This window comes from Pinus tabuliformis, chromosome 1_1 (assembly GCF_031772625.1).
Source record: "Pinus tabuliformis cultivar Carrire ecotype Pingquan chromosome 1_1, CPIR1, whole genome shotgun sequence".
Classification (NCBI taxonomy): domain Eukaryota; kingdom Viridiplantae; phylum Streptophyta; class Pinopsida; order Pinales; family Pinaceae; genus Pinus; species Pinus tabuliformis.
This window is the reverse complement of record NC_142297.1, coordinates 784,949,839-784,970,684: the sequence shown is the minus strand read 5'-3', so window position 1 is coordinate 784,970,684 and position 20,846 is coordinate 784,949,839. Positions and strand designations below refer to the sequence as shown.

Below are 20,846 nucleotides of genomic sequence, written 5' to 3'. Positions count from 1 at the left end.
TTGTTTTTCACACTCATTTTGTTATTGCCATTCATTTTATTGCTAGTAAGGGTTAGCATGTTTTTATGTAAGATTTCTTAGTTGTAGTCTCTTTATGTAATTATTCCCTTTCAAATTCTAAAATTCTAAGGTGGAGGCGTTCGTTTATTGGTGTCTCTCCCCTTTGTAGTTATTCCCTTTCAAATTATTAGTTCCAATTCTTTTTGTTCTTGCAAGTCAAAACCTAAGCCAAATACAAGTAAGAGGTTTCTTTCCTTCTTGTTCTTGTTCCTACTCTATCCTAATTAGGCCGATAGGCCTTCCTTTGAAACAGACTTTCGTCGTCCTTTTTGTTCTCAGGTTGACACCTGGCGTCCATATTCGGCGGGCATCTGTCGTGATTTCTGTTTATTTTCAGCTTATTCTCAGCGCCAAGAACTTCCTGCTTTTCCTGCTTTCCGTCCGTTTGATAGCATCTGTCCTGATTTCTGTTTATTCACAGCGCCGAGAACTTCCTGTTTGGTAGCATTATTGCTCAACACTCTCGAAAACCCAGTTATGCGGTCCCTGTTTTGCGGTGCACACATTCGTGGCTTGAAACCCTTGTTCTGCGATGCACGATCAACAGATTTGTGCTTTGGAAACCCTGTTCTGCGGTTTCCGTGCTTCCATGACCTTAGAACTTCCTGCTTTTCCTGCTTTCCGTCCGTTTGGTAGCATCTGTCCTGATTTCTGTTTATTCACAGCGCCGAGAATTATGAGGTTAAGGTGAAGGCGGAGATCGGTGTTATGGCAGCGGAGCGGGCGTCGTTTGACACCGTGAAGCCGATTTCGCACGGATTGGAAGGCAAAGGCGGTTGTCACTCAAGTATGAAATTGCATCAGCCATTCGCAACTTTTGTTTATTTTTTCACTAATTGCAGTCCCGGGAGTAAAGTCTCTGAGTATTTCAATGAATTGTAGTATGTAAGGTGTCTAAAATACAATGCGGGTTTGTAAATGAAAGTTGGTACATGGAAACGTCGAAAAAACACTTTTCTATGCAAATGCAATTTTAGCCAGTCTCGAGACATCAAAATTTGGAAGGATAAATATTCAAAACAACTCCTATGTGGTTATTCCAGTCCTTAATTTCATGTTCGATGACATGATCTCTTTCTTTAATAGAAAGAAAGAGAAGGCTCCGATTTAATTATTATGTTTTTGTTGGCTCCGCTGTGGTCTAGCGGCAAGTTGGGGCGCTTGTTGTAACGATCACCCAGATTTAAATCTCCGCAGTCAGGTTTCCGTACGGAAGCCGCATACAAGACCAGGTTCACTCAGGTTTAAATCTTGCCAAGTGGGCTTCTATAGAAAGACTGTATCCAAGAACAGGTGAAAATCCTGATGACCTTATTGACTCACGGATGCTGCAACGTAAACTGTAAAGTGTCTCTGTTTGTAGGTGCTATTGCCCAGATGTTTGTGCTAAGAAAAAAAGTCTCGCGTTTTTACTTATCCTCTAGGAAGTTAGGTTATGGTCCGGATGACCCATGTTTCGTGTTATCCACAAGAAAAAAGAATAGGTGGCAGATCTACCAGCCCAGGTTAGTAGTTTGTTTACCTATTGTGCTCTTCTAGGTTGTTTTAGGACTTGTAAAGATGTGCTTTCATCGCAAAGCCCCTGCTGAACAAGGGCAATTACAAGCAAGTCATTAATAACGCTGAAACCACAAGTAAATTACAGGGCTCTGGAATTGTTAAAAGGTTCTCTAAGGAATTAGAACAACCATTGTACCTATTTATCTTTTTGTAAGTCTATAATGCCTATATTTATTTCGTAAAGGGGACATCCTTGGACACAGAGTCCAAAGTCCACAAATCACATAGGGTTTTTGCATTTGGTCAGACAGATATTGCAAGACGTCAATCCTATGCATCAAAAAATAATCTCAACATGCTTGTAATGACACAAAACCTCAGAATAGCAAGAATAGAACTATTCAGCTCTTGCAAGCAGGCACTTGGTTCACTTGTAAGTTGTGAGGTCAACAAAGTTTTAAGCCATACATCAAGGTTATATCCCTGCTGTTGTATGTGCCAAATGAATAGCACATCGAAAAGTGATGAGGCAGGCAGCAAATCCCGGGCCATTTTAGCAGAATAGATAAGTACCGGCAAGTTCGTGTTATGTAGTGCATCCCTAGACCTCAGGGTGTGTTTCTCGAAGTTTCTTCTAAAATGAAATAGAAATATTCAGCTCTTTCAACAAGAAGACTCAGTAAGTGTCTATTGGATGAAATCATACTCTGCTCTTGGTCAGTATGTTGCTTGCGGAACATTGAGTGGTTTAGAACGATATCATTCATTGCGAGTTACGATAAAAGGTAAATATTAAATTTCAGTCAGTTATTCTCAAAATTGGATACATAATTGCAGTTGAGAAATCCTATAACAGTTAGTAGACAGAGGATGGGGACGAAGACAGAATAAAGACGAAAAATAGAAATAGAAAACAGAACTGTCCAAAAACCATCGTTGAGCAACCAAGGTGGTGCAATCTTGCTAGAAAAGGATACCTAATGATACTCGACAAAAGAATTGCTCAAATTTCGAAACGAAGGCAATGCTTTCTATATCAAGGGTATATAAGATAAAAACCCTACACTTTTCAGTAGAGTTGAAAAATACGGTTGCGAATCAGAGTTATTTTAAACTAAAATTTTGCAACGCTAATGTTATTCTAAAATCAAAAAGCATTCTATTCACATATACAAAAATTCGCGCAATATGAAAAACAGAACATTGATTAAAATAAACTTTAAAGTCATCCACTGTCTTGGCGAGATCCGGAAAGGACACATGAGACACTAATTATTGATGTTGACTCACCATAACAAACAAATCAGTTGGAAATATAATCAAGACAAGAAACTGCCTAGGTGGAAGAAGAAAAAGAATCAGTTAAAGAGATTAAGGATGTTCAAAAAGCTGCAGACAGTATCAATAAAGAAATTTATCTTACTTCAACACCAACAGTGCCAGAAAACTATCAAATAGATTGGAAGTCTTTCCAAACTCCAGAGTATTCTCTGAAGATTTATCTCCAAATGTTTTAGTAACACCTTTTTCAACTAGTATTCCACTAATAGTATATATTTTCAAACCATTATTTGAAGTTGACACAGTGTCATCTCTCACTAATTATTGAAATTCTCAAACCAAATTGGTTGTGAAAAGGACCAGGAAAAAGGTCAGTTGGTAGGCTATTGGCGATCCGAAGGAAAAAGTTCAAGAATCCACTCAAGCTCTTGGTTCCTATTTTTATTAGCAACAAAATGTAGTGAGTGGACTTTCTATAGATTATGATCAGAAAGTTCGGAGAATCAAAGAACTGGAAGTTGAATTGGAGAAAAGTAGAATATTTAATGAAGAATAGTGGAAAACACATTATGCCACTCTCAGAGAAGGTTTTTCAATATCTCAGCAATAGTTAGTGGAGGATTTCAATACAGAAAGGTTAAATTGTTAAAATGAATCATAGAATAAATTGGCAGAAATGGAGAGCAAATATGCTCAACAAGTTGCAAATATAAGAAACGATAATGAGGATTAGATCAGAATTTTAAATGAAAAAGATGAAAGTAAAATAGAGATAATCTCTTCCGCATTAAAACAACAGGTTGAAACTCTTCAGTTGCATGTAAGAAAAAATCAGGAAGTTGGTTAAAGTATGATTATGTTCAAACAACAGGCCTTGCAGGTTAATTAATTACTACAAAAGAATCAGATTAAGTTTTATATGCAGCTAGACAAAATATATAGATATTATCAATATATTGTTCATCTAAGTGACATGATTGAGTCTCTAATGGTACAAGACAAGAATATCAAGCAAAGATTCATCTTAATCCTGGATTGGGAAAAACAGTTCAACCCAGAAAATATTGAAAAGGTTCCGAAGAAAAATGTAAAACTTATGTTTGCCTCATTAGGGCAAAGAAAATATGATTTTACAGAAATTCAAGAATGGATTAAAAGTATCATCCAACTTTGCAATGAGATTTTGGATTATGACTATGATATTGTTGAGGAATTTAATTTACCAAATCCAAAAACTTTAAGGGAAGCAGTATCAAGGATCATCAATCAGCGTGAGATTGAAGAAAAGGGAGCATAAAATGACAAAATAATCAAAGAAATTAAAGTATGGAATCAACAAGACTTTGAGATACCTTTCTGGATTCTGCATATTTTGGTTTATATTTAAGACCTGTCATTTTGATTTGATCAGTACCTTTCAGGTTCTAACATCTTTTACGAACACACAATCTTCTATACAGTTTCTTTGTGTTAAACTTGCTCTTTTTTTGCACAAAAACAGTTGAAAATTATATTCTAAAAAACTGTGGCTAAACCATAAGCGTAGGTTTACAAGAAATATATAGTTTTAGGCAGACATATCCTAGAGTGCACAGACAAGTATAAATTATCCAAAAAATATTGTGGAGGCCTATCCATGTCATTCTACTCTGAATTCTGCATATGTGCTGCTTAAGAAACTGACATACTAACAATACTATTAGACAAAACATGGTATGAGCACACATTTTCAGAGAAAATTTTGATTATGCACACCTAAGGATAGGTAGGAGGCGAGGTCATTCAAAGCCCTTCCTTGCAGTCCATGAAATTACATGGGTTGGTAAGGCTAAAATTATATCGAAACTGCCCACATTCTTTCCCCTTGCACATCATACTCCATTTGCCTCTTTGTAACTTTGTACGAAAAGAAAATGGGAATTGAATTACTCCTCTTTCTGCAGATTGTTGCATTTAGATGGGTTGGTCAGGCTGCAAATAAATAGAAACTGCCCATGATAGTCTGCAATCTGGCCACAGTTGTGTGACTGATGGAATCTGATTGTTGTTATGGTCTGGATGCTGTTTTCAGGGTCCTGTTTCTGACAAGAGGGAGGACCCAGATAGCTGTTATTACAAACATGAGCTTGGCCCCAGATAGTTCTTCTAGATGCCTTGACTGAAGGAATGTGTGAACTTTCAGATTCAATAGCTATACATAGTGTTTGAATAACGTGTTCGTTATATGCAATGGCTGCTATTCAACATATGTTTAATTAAAGTGATTCCCTATAATGTGCAAAAATGCACAAGCACAGTGAGTACACCCGAATATAGCATATTAAAAAAAAAATTGTGCATTGTTCAGAAAATAGTTAATATATCATGAATTATGCACAAGATTCACAAAAGAAGCACACTGCTTCCAAGTGATGGGTCTCACACTCCCTGCCCTAAGTGTGGGCACTTTATGTCGATGCCTCCAAGGCCTACTAATATGAACCACTTATAAAAAATTATTACAAAGCCATAAGGAGTCCGGTCAGCCTTTAAAAAGGGTCTGCAAAGGGTAAATTAAGTGAGCGAAATACATGGCAATTTCCTTGATTGAACCACATCTCTTAATGTGTAGGATCAGTATTAGGAATGGCTGGCAAATGTTCCTATTTCATTGATGTTTTGACGGTACTGTAAGACTATAAGGATCTTTGAGTCGCTTGAGGTACTTCCGAATTTGCACAATATGTACCTTGTCACTAATTTATATTCTAAAAAACTGTGGCTAAACCATAAGCGTAGGTTTACAAGAAATATATAGTTTAGGCAGACATACCCTAGAGTGCACAGACAAGTATAAATTATCCAAAAAATATTGTGGAGCAACCAAGCTACTTACGGAGGTGGCTTAGTGATCAGGCCTGGCCAACGTAACACCTACGAGAGCATCTGAACCAACCGAGGGATTGGCCTTTTAGACGATTTCTTAGGTCTACGCAGGTTCCGAATATCAAGAGTTAATTCGAACTCTGGAAAAACTTGTAAATTGATTTGGGAATGTAAAAAATACACTAAATTTACTTTTTCTGGGCAGGGGTAAACACAACACTTTTTTATGGTCTGTTGGGAGCAATAAATCCCAACTTCATCCCATAAAGCCTCTATTAATGCGGGTGTTGTAAATCTTCGCCGATTCATACACGAGTGGGGCTCTATTCCAGCTGCAGTTTGAACCTGGGTTGTTATTGTGGTGACTTCCCTGTCTCGACCTCTAGACCATAGCTCAACAAAGGAAAAAATACCTTCGGGGGAGAAAATGTGTTTTTGATTAATACAAGTATTTATGACAGCTATAAAACGGGAATATTAAAGACAACTCATTTTAGATTTTATATACATACACATACTTGAAATGCTATGGATTCTCGATAGGTGACACAGGTTTGTTGGTTGGCTGCTGTCAAATTAGGTTAGAAAAACAAACACAACGAGTGTCTTTTTGGGTTCTCTCTGTCTTTTAGATAGAGATGGCAAAGTCTGAAACATCACTTGAAAGTCGGAACTTATTGAATCAGTTTGACTCGCCTGTGACCTTGACTCTGAATATATAACTCGGGGTCAAGTTAGATTTGGTTTCCTCAAAGAACAAAGTTGAACTTGGAAATTTGATTGAGACGAATTAGAATAGTCTGGCGACATTCTTTAAATTTCTCATGCTTCTTTGTTTTTCTGAAGAAGCTGCTTTTTGGCCAAACTAGCATTACATTGTAGAAGTTGTACTGAATTCTCACTTTTTTTGGCAAATTTTGGATAGAGTGGGCAAAGCTTAAAGTAATCTAGGAGTCTACTCTTGTCAGAGTCATCTTCATTTTTATGGATGCTTGCTTGATCTAATCCTGAGATTGAGCTGCAAGTTAATGCAAACTATCAGCTTTTAAAGAATCTTTAGAAGGAGGTGTTAAAAAAAATATGGGACTCTGAAGTCTTGTTAATGAGAAAAGAGAGTACAAACATAAAATCAGGTCAGCCTGATGACACCTCCGCAATCAGAGATGTGATTTTGAGATTAAAGATTATGAGCATAGTTAGAAAAATGAGAACTATCTTGGACATTCTTTGTTGTGAAAATGAGTAATGAAATATGTTGATAAGCCTATGGAAAGAAAGGATATTCAAGTCTTGCAATAAAAGCATAGTTGATTACGAGAAATACATAATGTGGAATGCATAGCGTAAAAGTTAGAGCGATATCTAGAACAAATACATATTACTAATTGGTTGAACCCTTAATTGTGATAATTAATTTCAAGAAAGAGCTCTTTCCATTAGGGAATCTCATAATGCAGATTCTAGATTGTAGATCAGCATTATCAAGATCATCATAACATAGAACCATTCATCGTTGTAATAAATTTCAAGAACAAACTTTCGGTGAACCTTGCACATACCAATTCCAAATCATAGGTCAACCTTACCAAATTCATCATATTACTGTCCAGTAAGTAATTGACTACGTCATAATTTTATGTTCATTGAAAGAGAAGGCTTAATGACGTATGCATTTGTGTGTTGATATCTTGGTGTAAGTAATGGATTAGCATATGTGTTATCATTTAACTTAATATCTATAGTAACCGTTCAATTGGTTTTATTTACAGTTCTTGCAGGCTTGAAAGAAAAATATGACAAAGCAATGAGGAGAAATGATGTGAAGGCCATTGTTGTCACTGGTATGCATGTTTTGAAGTTGTCGGTTGCAATCTAATTTTGAAGGATTGTTTGATTATAATAGTGATAGTGATATGAATGCAGTTTGCAGAAGGGATGGAAACTGTACTAAATGTTCAATGGTGTTATAAATCTTTATATATATTCATATATATAGAGAGAGATGTAAATGCTTATGTTCAAAAATCGAGATGATTTCATGTCTATGTCTCTGTTTTGGCATTGTTAGGTAATGGAGGCAAATTCTCAGGTGGTTTTGACATCAACGTTCTCCAGGAAGTACAACAGACTGGTATGCCAAACTAAGTTTTCATACAAAATTCAAATTCTATTGCAGATTGTTTCAAAGGTTTCCATGTTTGCTCATATTCAATTCTCTGTAACTGTGTATCTAGCAGGGAACTTGTCGCATTTGGGTAGAGTTTCTGTTGATCTTATGATCAATACTATTGAAGGTAGGCGTTTGTTATATATGTTGCTTTTTTTTGTTTTCACTAAAGTTGCAAGTTGTCGGTGATATGTATGGCTGAAGTGGGGGTACTGTATCTCGGGAATGTTAGCTATTATCAAATCCACAAATAATGTATAAGATAGAGGAATGTTGCTTTTACTTTGACTTGTCATTTCAAAAAACATTACCAATTCTTGTAAAAGACATTTTGCTGGATCGTTATTTTCCATATGTAATTTGAATACTATAAAGCGAAACATTATCATACCCTTGACATTTTGAGCTTTTCTAGGAATGTGCCAAAATATGGATACCTAGGCTTATTGTAGAGTATAGTTGGATTTGATGGTACAGTTAAAAGTAGCATTCTTATAGCATAGGTAGGAACTCATCAATGTATTGGTAAAGGATTCTACATGTTTTCCTGTATTGTAATACGTAGCTGGATATATTGATATTGTTAACATAAAAAAATTAAGATTCTGATGGATGTTTAAGCACCCTTGAAAGTTTGGAAAAGGATTCTATGTGTTTTTAGGATGGAACCTTTTTCTGGCTCTGACCTTTTTGGCCTTTTGGTGTTGTTATAGAGGCTAAGAAACCTTCCGTAGCTGCTATTCAAGGGCTTGCACTTGGTGGTGGATTAGAATTAGCAATGGTATGGTGACAATGATTGTCCATCTCTTGTAATTTTATGTTTTGGAAGGGGAATTTTGGGAACTTACATGTTTTGAGTTATCATGGATGTATTTAATTTACGCAGTCTTGTCATGCTCATATTTCAACCCCAAAAGCGCAACTTGGGTTTCTAGAATTTCAATTTGCGATTATTCAAGGATTTGGAGGTAAGATTTCTCAATGTACATTTATCTGTCTCAGCAGGGCTGACTTCATACTGTGGTATAGACAATTTTAATCTTACTATGAATTATCTGGAAAATAGGTAATGATTTGTTTCCAGCGCTGAAGACTCTTAAATGAAGAAGGCGGCATGCATGCTTTTATATTTTATATTTTATTGCGAAGTTATTTGTGGCTTCTTGAGGGTTGATTTTCCCATGCTTTAAACATGTCAGAGCATTGGACTGTCTTAGCTCCTGGCGTGCACGTTATTGTTGTATCTATGAATGGGTTTTTCTACTTCTTGGCTTCGATCATGACTATATGGGGTGGCCTTCTGCACTGATTTCCATCTGCATTCATCATCATGAGCTAGAGAGTCTATGATGTGTTTTGTCTTATAAGTTGGCATGTGTTCTGTTTGATCATTCTTTTGTGTCTTCGATCATGGTTTCAGTATTCTGGATATAGTCTTTGGCTTGAACAAACATCTCTGCTAGAAAAATTCAACAATTCCAATTTAATAATCCTATCGGCCTCTCTTTGTACCTTTTGGGACAATTGCTAGTTATTATAACTAAACTATCAAAACTATTACAGTTTAGGTTTTTGACACTTAATGGTGCTCTATATGCCTTCAATGTTGCCCCCACTGTGGTGTAATTCAACCTCAAATAATATTTGGTTTGGTTCTATTATGCCTTATCTCTAGTTCTTAGAATTTATTGGCTCAATAGTTGTTAGATGTGTTGTGATGTTTGGTTTGATTGATACTTATTTTGATTTCAGATTCACCTCAGGCACATATCTTTTCAATTTTGTCATTCTTCACTCATTGCTATATTGATGGAGGCATTTGATTTCAATGAGCATTAATATAGGTAAGAAATTATCCTTACTATTGACTGCTTAGGGGCAACAGATCACACTGAGTTTTCTGTGTGCCAATCAACTTTGATTCTTTATAGATTTATGGATTTGTTGGTAGCATACAACTCCTAGGGGACCCCCTTGAGATTGGAAAATTACCAGTCCAAACAAAGAGGTGTAGTCATGGTAAGGCTAGATGGCCTATAATTATTAGGTAGGTCCACTGATGCAGATTTGCATGATAGCACTTTGAAACCTTCACTTTAAGTTTATGCAGGACTTTGACAGACCTTAACGAAGATAATATAGCATGTTCTCACAGCTATTACATTTTGGGTTTTTCACACCTAATGGTGCACTATATGCCTTCAATGTTACTCCCACTATGGTGTAATTCAACCTCAAATAATATTTGGTTTGGTTCTATTATGCCTTATCTTCGGTTCTTAGAATCTATTGGCTCAATAGTTGTTAGATGTGTTGCAATGTTTGGTTTTCTTGATACTTATTTTGATTTCAAATTCACCTCAGACACATATCTTTTCAATTTTGTCATTCTTCACTCATTTTTATAATGTTGGAGGCATTTGATCTCAACAATCATTAATATAGGTAAATAATTATCCTTGATGTTCACTGCTTAGGGGAACGGCTCACACTGAGTTTTTTGTGTGCCAATCAACTTTGATTCTTTACAAATTTATGGGTTTGTTGGCAACATGCAACACCTAGGGGACCACTTGAGACTGGAAAATTACTAGTCCAAACAGACAGGCGTAGTTGTGGTAAGGCTAGATGGCCTATAATTATTAGGCAGATCCACTGATGCAGATTTGCATGATAGCACTATGAAACCTTGACTTTAAGTTTATGTAGGACTTTGACAGACCTTAATGGAGATAATATAGCATGTTCTTACAAATATTACAGTTTGGGTTTTCCACACTTAATGGTGCACTATATGCCTTCAATGTTGCCCCCTTATATGCAGAAGCTCAACATGGTCCATAAATCAATTGAACGGAAGTGTGATCTATCAGTTTTAGGTCCAAAATATCCAAATTATCCAATTTCAGTTCTTCTCTAATTGGAATAGGTAGTCCTCTAATTCCTTATAGTTCTGCTCTTGTGATCTTGTAGTTATCTCGCTTTAATTTGATATTGTAATATTTCTATATTCTGATAATTAAAAGAGAATTTCTAAACCAGTGGGTCCGTTATTCATTTATAAATACTTCTCTAACCAGACAGTGAATCTACCTGACATCAAAATTTTCTCTCTGAAAGGATATTCTTTGTTATTATAGTAGTCTAATATTGAATTGCAGGGGTCAGATTTGAGGTTATAGTGGCATTGAAATTGGTTTATAAATCAGTGGGTATGTTATTCATATAGAAATTCTTCTCGATCTTGTGATCTATTTAACAAGTGATATTGGTTGTAATGGCTTTAATTTACCCTTGTTTCTCAACAAAAATAACATTATTCATTATTCAACAAAAATGGTAACATTATTCAACAAAAACATACATGTATGTCTCTAGCAATTGATGAACAGAATGGTAATAGTGTGCACACACTCTATTTGTATGTATCTAGCAGCTGATGAATAGAACGAATGTAACAATGTGCACACACTCTATTTGTATGATTCTAATAGCTTCTGAATAGAATGAATGTAAAAATGTCTGAACACTTCGATTGTATGTCTCCAATAACTCATGAGTAGAATGAATGTTTGAAATGAAAATGAGTAAGAGTTTATGTTCTATAGTTTTTTCATATAGAATTTAATTTGTAGGGAAGATTAGCATGGATTGCCATCTCCCAAATTCAAATGTGTGGCCTGGATTGATTTGTACAGGATCAAATGGCTAATAATATTTGATGGTTGATCCTTGGGTTTTTTTGTTTTTAATTCCTGAATTGAAAAGGCCAGTGTGTTTAATACTTGAATTTAAAGGGTTGGTGTCATTTATTGCATCCTATAAACTAATTCCTGAATTGAATGTTGTCATTTGTACATGATCAAATGGCTAATAATATTTGATGGTTGATCCTTGGGTTTTTTTGTTTTTAATTCCTGAATTGAAAAGGCTGGTGTGTTTAATACTTGAATTTAAAGGGTTGGTGTCATTTATTGCATCCTATAAACTAATTCCTGAATTGAATGTTGTCATTTATTGTCTTCAGTAGGTTGAATGGTTAAACACACATGTACATATGGCTGACACACATTTCACCTATTCTTGTGCAGGTATTACTGAGCAATGGGATGTGTTGCTCGAGTGGAAATCAGTAGGTGACTGTTTGATGGGATAGGTGTACTCCTGAATAAAATTCAATGGAATATTTCGTAGTGCATTTTGACTTATTTGGTAATTCAGAGCTAGAGGTACTTGGGACATTATGTCTTGTCAACCTGTGATGTTAAGGTTTGGTATTTGACACTTGTTGGCCCAATCAATACGTGGGCCCATTTTGGACTAAATGATATAACTTATATAATTTAATATAAACTATTTGTGTGCATATTTTTGATGATTTATGAATATTTTTGGATGGATGTGTGGGACCAGTACTATAACTAGTATTGGTCCGTGCACAACAATAGAAGGCTCTACCCTAACTAGAATTTTGTTTTGGACAAACGATCTAGCAAAACCACAAAGAGAATAGAGAGGTGGATAGCCTTTTACAGTACGTATGGAACATGACCTATGGGTTAGGCCGGTCTCCTCCTCATGTCCAATAAAACTATCCAAGCAAACCTGCTATATACTCTCGGTTAGGTATTTATATGAGAAAATTACAAATATCTTTAAACTAAATCTTAAAATCGAATAATTATAAATTTAAATAATTTTTTACTAGTTTAAATTTATGTTCATTATTCATATTTATCAAGTGGGAAAATCTATTTTTCCTCTTTAAAAAAAGATTTGTTAGATCCATATATATATATTTATTTATTTTTGAAAAATCAATATATTAAATAAAGGACATTATAATATCTTTATTATATTGGACTAGAATTTTATGTTTTTTATTTGTCAAAATTAAATAAAGAACATTAGAATGTCTTTACTATATTAGACTAAAATTTTATGTTTTTTATTTGTCAACATGTTTAATAAAACCACATTAAATTGAACAAAAATCAAATTAACTTCAAAATAATTTTCAACGAAATAACCAAAACATATAAAAGGTTGAAATTTAAATATATATGAAAAAAAATTATAATTAAAAAATAATTGATAATGAGTAAATATTTATTTCATTGTATGTGGAAACTCTTTGGATTGTTATTAAAAATTAATTGATGTTAAATATATTTAATAATAATGAGAGTGCAAATTTCACAATTATTTATATTGAAAGAATTTGAAAAAACTTTTTGGTTGGACACCACCCATCGTTAAGGATCAGAGAAATGAATAATGACAAGCAAGCGCTTTGAAGCTTTAAATGTGAGAGGTTTGCCAATTAATACTTAAGAAATATTATTAAATTGATAAAGTGATAGTTAAGAGAAGACAACCAAAATTAAGAATATATACAAATAATTAAATAACAAAAAGATGAGTAAAAAAAAAAAAATTATAAATAATTTAATAAAAAAAATCAAGAAGAGAATTGGGGGACCCGGAGAGTAAACTAGAATTAATTAAAGAGAGAGAAATTTGATTAATCTATGAAATTTAACATGGATATAAAAACTTATAAATAAGAAGTAAAATGAATCAAAAATGAAATCCTCGATATAAGGATTGTAAAATCTCCCACATAATTTTATCCAAAAAATTCTCTCAATATTTAATAAAAATTAATATTAGATATATTTAATTGTATTACCACTAATATTTAGTATTAATATCTAAAGTTTTCCTAACTTATTAGGATTGTGTTAATAGTAATAATATCTTGCTATTTGGAATTGCAGGCTCTACGAGGCGTGTTCTTTTCCTCAGGCTAACCGTGGCCCGCTACAACCCGATCGTTTTGGCTGTGGGTCGTGGCCAACTGAGTGTCTTTGGGCTGTACAAATTGGTCCTAGTTACATTGAAGGAGTACCCATTCTTCCCGGCACAGACGCACAGCTCATTGATTTTTGGCCCGGGCCTTCGAGAAAATTGTGATATGAGTCTACAGCGATACTGAAATATGACTGGTTATGGTTTCAGAAAAAGGTTGCTGGCTAGGGTTTTGGATGTCGGCCCTCTTTGCGCATTCTGAGCTACGCTAGGGTTTCTGCTGCGTGGCTGCCCCTGCGACGGCCGGCCTCAGGCCTGATCCTATGGAGATGCAGGGTCCTCTTAAGGATCCGCCTTCTACTCCTGCCTTTGACGCTTTCAACCAACTTCTTGCCGGTTTGCCTCAGAAGAAAAGAAGCGAAGCAACAAAATTCGTTAAGAAGCTCGACGAAATTCCTACGATCTCTTTCCCTCCAGAGACCCCCATTCAAGTAGCTTTATCTCTCGCTGATCGTGGTCTCATTGGCCAATTCACGGGACTTTGGCCTTCTCCGAAAACTACTAAGCAATGGGTCAACAGGAACTGGGGTTGGAATGCAAACTTGTACACCTTTGCATGGCGTACACCTATCACTCTAGATGAATTAGCTGGAGTGCCCCTGGGATACATCAACACCTGTCCTCCCCTGAACAGTACCTCATATCCTCTGTCCTCCAAAGCTGAGACGGATATGAGGTTCTTCCTCATCCCTGGCACATAAAGAACCTCTGACACCTTCAAGGGAGGTTTGGACTCCCTCTGAAATGTCACTATCCCCTCCCCGACTGCTCTAACAACTCTGTCATCACCGAGTACTACCTCAATATCAGTGCCACTCTCTGAAAGCTCTGAGAAGTACTCACGGACTCCTGTCATGTGACGTGAAGCCCCACTGTCCACATACCAGATACCTGAAGATGCTCCACTAATCAAGGGAAAAGCATGCTCCCTCTGAACCTGTGTGGCAGGTGATCCTGCACTAGAGGACTCACATGTAGTGAACGCAAACTCTCGGTCAAAACGACTTGCAAAGTCCTCAATCTCTGCTGAAGCTGCCACGTCCTGGTTCTTCCCCTTCTTCTTCTTCTTCTTTGGACACACAACTGCATAGTGTCCCATCTTTTGACAATTCCAACACTTCACCTTGGAATAGTCCTTCTGTGTGTTCCCCTGTTTACCTTTACCTTTGCCTTTGCCCCCACCACTGCTTGTGGAAGCCTGCTTCTTCCCTTTGCCTTTGCCCCCACCACTGCTTGTGGAAGCCTGCTTCTTCCCTTTGCCTTTCTTGCCTCCTGCCACCAGTGCTACATCCTCATCCTGCTCAACTGGCTTGGCTGCCCCAAGCTGACCTTTCCTGATCTCTGTCTGACTACAATCATCCCAAAACCTCTCCCATGTGGGAAGGGTCTCACGTGCACAAACCCCATCAGCAAAGTTCAACCATGAACGGGGGAGGCCATTCACTGCAATCCGCACCAACTCAGTGGGTGGAATGGCCTCTCCAATCGCTGCCAACTCATCTCTCACATTAGTAATCTTTGTGAGATATCCAGCTGCACTATCATTACCCATCTTAATGTTTTTCAGCTTCTCATTTAGGACCATCTTTCGGTTCTCATTGGTACTCTGGTAGAGATTGGACAATGCTGTCCACATCTCATGGGCATTGCTCTTTCCTCTCACATGAGGAATGCAATGGTCTTTGATTCCGTTTAGAATCAGTCTCTTACCCTTATTGTTCTTCTTTTTATACTCAGCCAACTGAGTAACATCAGTGGGCACAACAACAGGGTTCTGTGCGGTATGCACCATGATATTCCAGACTTCTGCCTCCTCAAAGATACTCTGCATTCTCTCCTTCCAAACGCTGTAATTTATATGCCCATCCAACCTATCCTCCACCTTCAATCCCAATGACATCCTGTTGTCCTAAAACTGAAAAAATAGCACTGCTGTAGTAAAGATAAAACTGTTGTTTATGAAAAAATCAGCTTGCTGGAATTTTCTGAGTGAAAAATCAGCGACTGTAATTTTTCCTTTTGCTTTCCCAAATTGCCCTTCAGCACTCAAGCTCTGATACCATGTAGAAATTTCTGTTTTCCCACCCCGGTTTTCAGTTTCTCCTTATTTCTCCCATGTAGTTAAATGCCCATTCCCATAACCATACATTTAACAGACTGAAAAAAATAAATATTGCTGAAAACACAAATTCTGGAAATTTTTCAGAATGCTGGAAATTGCAGAATTAAAAATCAGCAATCAAAAACAGCCATTAAAACACATTAAAACACTGATATTTTTGGTCAACTTGACCCTCGAAAAACCCCCTACAACTCTTGGGGAAAACCAGTTTGAGAGCTCTTCTTTATTTCTGAAAATTGCCTTTTTACAGTGAGAATTATTCAGCGAAAAATCAGCAAGCAAATTTACAACTTATCTCCTTTCCTGTGCCTCACAGCGATCTGGAAATTACGGCAAACAGGACAACAATAAATGTTGTACGGCCTCTGTTTTGTGTGCAGAAAAATCAGCAAACTGCTCCTCGATTTTTGTGCAAAAATCTGCCTTTCACTATGTGCTGAATCAGCTTTACAAATCTGCTCAACTGCTGCCTTGGAATGTGTGCCAAGCTGCTGTCTCCTTCTCCTCCCTGCTCAGAAATCTCTCTTGCTCTCTTGCTCTCCTTCTCCCAATCTGCTCATGAAAGAATGAATGACCTTTTCCTTCTTTTCCTCTTTTAATATAACTCCAAGTGACTTTTGGGTGATCCAAGTGACTTTTGGGTGATCTCTAAATCCAATGGCTGAAATAGATTTAGATCAATGGCTGAGATTAAATGCTCATTTAAATCTCACTTTCTATTTTTTAATTCACCGCACTTTAATAAAGACCCACTTAGTCATTTATTTCCAAAGTCATTTTTCCTTTCTAATTTTTCATTTACTTTATAAAAGTTACTTTAAAATTAGACTTAGTAACTTTATCACTTAAAGTCACTTTTAAATTAGATTTAACTTTATAAAATTATAAAGTCACTTTAGGAGAAAAATTAAATTCTTTTGGACACTTTTCCCTAGGCCAAAGATCAAAGCTTAAGGGAACCACCTGTCCTCCGATACCAAATTTCAACAAAGGGTACTTCAATTCTGCTTCAAAATCAGCGTTCAATAAAGCCTGATATTATGCTTCAAGTTGTATTCAATGATCGTCCAAGCAATAATCTAGGAATACCAATAAATACTTCACAGGTTGGCCCACAAATCTGGTTAATGAAGATCTTCTAGAACAGGCATAAAAGGCTGCTTCAAATCTACTATAACAGTATTTAAAGTTCTGCCCAACACTACTTCAAGTTCCACTTAAAGGTTACTTCAGAAAATCTACAAGGAAGCCCTTAATAGTAGACTGCTCCTGGATTGAATAGGTCTTGTTTAAATTTAGTCTTCAAAAGGAATTAAACTCCTTTCCACAATGGCTGCAGCAGCTCTAAACCTTCAACACTAAGACCAAGGTCCACCACCACAGGACTGCAATTTAACTAGTCAACAATCTGTGCTTCTTTTCCAACCTTGAGTGATAACCCAACCCAAATAACCACAGATCCAAGATTGTAATTCTTCCATAGGACTGCAATCCAAGCTTTCAAGCATACTGTCATAAATCCGAAGTCCGCTGCAATGTTGTGTCTCTACACATCCAGAATACCACAGAGGTATTCCTCCTCGGCCTCACTAAAAAGTTGCCCAAACAATGTTTTCTAATGTGCTGCTCGCCCTCCGTTTAATTCTGTGCTCCTTCTCTAAAATAATCACCGAAATTGTTGAGGAGAAATTAGGTCTGCGGTTTCTATATACACATTTCGTTCATGAATTATAAAGGTAGGCCGACTTGTATTTACATGTTCAGTTCGGCTTGCTGGCCAGAAATTATACCTTAACTTAAAAAATCAATAACTTTCCGACCGCTTGGAATTTTAGGGCGTGTAATAGCTCATTGGAAAGGAAAAATTATGCTCTTTAAGCTGGTGTAGGTCTCATGGAAGAATTCTGCCTCTAAGGTAGCAGAAAATATTTTTTAATGTGACTGATATTTATGAGTGCAGAAACATAGGACAACAACATTCTTTCATAGATGGGCTTACTCTTCATGGATGATTCCTTTGTTAATTGTCTTCACAATTCATGTCCTTGTCTTGATGTCATTATGTTTGTGCCCTCTTGATGTTCTTGATTGCCTCATTCATGAATTCTTGTATAGGGTCCTTCCAAAATTTTTCCTTAAATGCTCTTCATTTGCAAGGTTAGTTGGGCATCATTTATGTGTGTAAGGCTTCATATGCAATTAGTATTTTTCATGCATGTAGCATATGAATATTGAGTTTCATATATGCATTTAGGGTATCTTTAACATCTTCAGCAAGTGTTTGACATAAATGCACAATATCTATGGTTAGCGTTTCATTTATCTTCAACTATATTAATTCCCTTCGGGTTAACTTCATTAATGGCTTGACATCATATTGATTTAAGTGATTCTAGCGTTTGTCATTATCAATGACACATAAGGTTAGCTTCAACAATGTTGGACATGACATCATATTGACATCAATGACAACCTTATCCAACAATGAGAAAAGTATAAGAGGAGGCTTGAAGGTCAGTTGGAAGATACACTAGAGTGATCAGTGATTCGATTTGCTAAAGCGGGGTCGCTAAGCAAAGTCGAATCAGAGATCAACAATGAGGGGCAGTGAGTACTGGGCAGAGAGGCATGGACAATGCCGAGAGATGAGCGCAGGGGCAGAGAGCGAGAAGCAGCAGCCAGAGTAGGCCATGCAGAGCTCATCAGAGACAAAGGCAGAGCCCAGAGGGACTGCGTCATCCACACAGAGAGTAGCTGGAGTGAGACAGAGGGTTCCAGAGGCTGCGCAGTGCCTCAGACGGCTGACGCAGAGGCCAGAAGGGCCAGCGCAGAGCTTCAGAGTTGCTGTAGAGGGTTTCGTGGGACAAGTTTTCTGAATACCTATTTCCGAATAGCGAGGTATTGCTGCCAGTTATTTATCTCTGTTGGGTGAGCCAGTTTGGCACCCAGTTGTACTCAAGGAAATACAATATAATAATAAACCCTCAAAATAGCTGCACCGGTTTTCCCACATTGGTTTTTCAGGGGACATTTGTCCGAAAATAACAGTGCCACTTGTGTGTTTGTTTTCTTTCAGCTGATGATCTGTAGATGTTGACACTATATTGTGTTTATTTCGTTATTTAGTTCGAATTTAACAAGTAGAAGAAATAAACCAGAAGAATACATATTAAATGTCTAACGGATAGACTTAGAAATTTCAACATGGTATCAGAGCGTGGTTGCAGATCACAGGAGAGCTAAAGGCATCAGCTAAGTAGAGCATTTGCAGCAGAATCAGTTGTCCTGAGTGATAGAAGTTGATCCTTGCAGAAGCGACAGAAGAAGGGTTGACGCAGAGGGACTATGTCATCAATCTAGGCCAGAGAGAGGCCAGCACAGAGGCTAAGGAGGGCAGAAAGAGGCTCACGCAGAGCCACACAAAGACCAAGAGGGTTGACGCAGTTGGTTGAGGGAGCTGTTTTTTCTAATGTCGGGATTACGCAGAGCCTAGAGGCTCAATCCTTCAGTTTTTGGGGCATAGGAAGCTGTAGGCAGTTTGCGGGAGCGAAGCTTGTGGGGTACTGTGGGCAGAACAATACCTAATAGGCCAAAACCAAGGTAGAGGGAGTTGCTACCGAGGCAGATTTCTAGCAAAGGAATCTGGATCAGTGTTGCGGGGGGACAGAAGGTCGGAGAGGAGCAACTTAACGATTGGTAGGAGGATTTCCAGAAGGGAAATTGTGACTCAAAGGGAGTCGAGCAGAGAACTTCCAGGTGGGAAGTAGAGAGACTCAGAAGGAGTCGAAGAAAGGACTTCCAGGAGGGAAGTAGAGAGACTCAGCAGGAGGTGAAGAGAGGACTTCCAGGAGGGAAGTAGAGAGACTTAGAGGAGTCGACAAGCAGAGCAGAGAGATTGCTGTGAATGAACTGAGTGATCAGGAGAGGATGGATGGAGCGTCCAACTTTGTGGTCTGGAAGGCTAAGATCCTGTCCATTCTAGATGGACATCGCATTAAGGCCTTCTACTTGAGAACAATGGATATCCCAGTTGACCCGGCAGCTAATGAAAAGTACGAGGAGGCAATGGACAAGGCGAAATTCATCATCCTTGCTGGGGTCAAGGATCATGTGGTCCAACATATTGACAAGAAGGAAACGACAAAGGAAATGTGGGACACCTTGAAGACGTTGTACCAACATACTTCGTGCAGAGGAAGATGTTACTTGTGAATCAACTGCGGTTATACCAGATGCAGAAGGCGGAGCAGATAGATCACTTCCTTAGTCGATTGAAGGAGATCCAGAACCAACTGACTTCGATAGGAGCCACGCTGGATGAATAGATGATGGTGAGGATGCACTTAACGCAATCTCTGAGGAGTGGGAGACATTTGTCCAGAGTATACTAGGCAGGGCAGATGTTCCAAATTGGGAAGAATTGTGGGCGGCTCTTCGCCAAGAGGAGATCAGAAGGCTAAGAAAGAAAGACGGCTAACTGTGGGGAACTGGGTCATTATGCGAACCAATGTCCAAGGAAGAAGAACAAGGGAGAGGTGTCTGACTCTAAGGCAGCGCCAATGAAGGTGGAGAAGGAGGTCGAGGAGGATGACGATTGTGCCATGAGTGCTCATGTATCTTTAGAGAAGAGGTGGGGATACATCGAGTTGTAGTCAGGAGGACTGCATGCGATGAGGGGCAGGATTCTTGAGGTACGCAACCTCTTTGATTGTACCTTGCGACGGGAGCCCCGGAGAGAGAGTAGTAGGACTGGCAAATGTCCTTAGAGACGGGTGCAGATGAAGTGACAGAGAGTGCTACAGTGTAGGAGTCCCTGGGCAGCGCAAGGCTAGCAGGCTGCAATAGTGCGAGAGGCACAAGAATGTTGCAACGGTGCAGGATGGTACATAGAAGTTTGCAACGGTGCGAGATGTAGGAAGTTGTTGTAGCAACGCAAAGGTCAGTAGAGAGAGAATTTGTTAGTCGCAGAGATAGCTTCAG

General features: G+C 37.8%; 1 protein-coding gene across 1 annotated transcript; it reads left to right on the top strand.

Moving 5' to 3' along the window:
- Positions 1–486: 486 nt before the first annotated feature.
- On the top strand, positions 487–13,871 carry LOC149216340 (peroxisomal fatty acid beta-oxidation multifunctional protein-like). Its single transcript, XM_089389914.1, has 7 exons — positions 487–847; positions 7,476–7,547; positions 7,775–7,837; positions 7,944–8,000; positions 8,587–8,654; positions 8,760–8,841; positions 13,654–13,871. Exons 1-7 carry the CDS (start codon positions 769–771, stop codon positions 13,869–13,871), a joined length of 639 nt encoding a protein of 212 aa, XP_089246040.1. The 5' UTR covers positions 487–768.
- Positions 13,872–20,846: the final 6,975 nt, after the last annotated feature.

Excerpts from the sequence above, each read along its gene's own strand:
- LOC149216340 (XM_089389914.1), top strand. The coding sequence starts at position 769 with ATGGCAGCGGAGCGGGCGTCGTTTGACACCGTGAAGCCGATTTCGCAC. Across the intron at positions 848-7,475 it reads CAAAGGCGGTTGTCACTCAA|TTCTTGCAGGCTTGAAAGAA; the intron begins GTATGAAATTGC and ends TTTTATTTACAG. Across the intron at positions 7,838-7,943 it reads CCAGGAAGTACAACAGACTG|GGAACTTGTCGCATTTGGGT; the intron begins GTATGCCAAACT and ends TGTATCTAGCAG.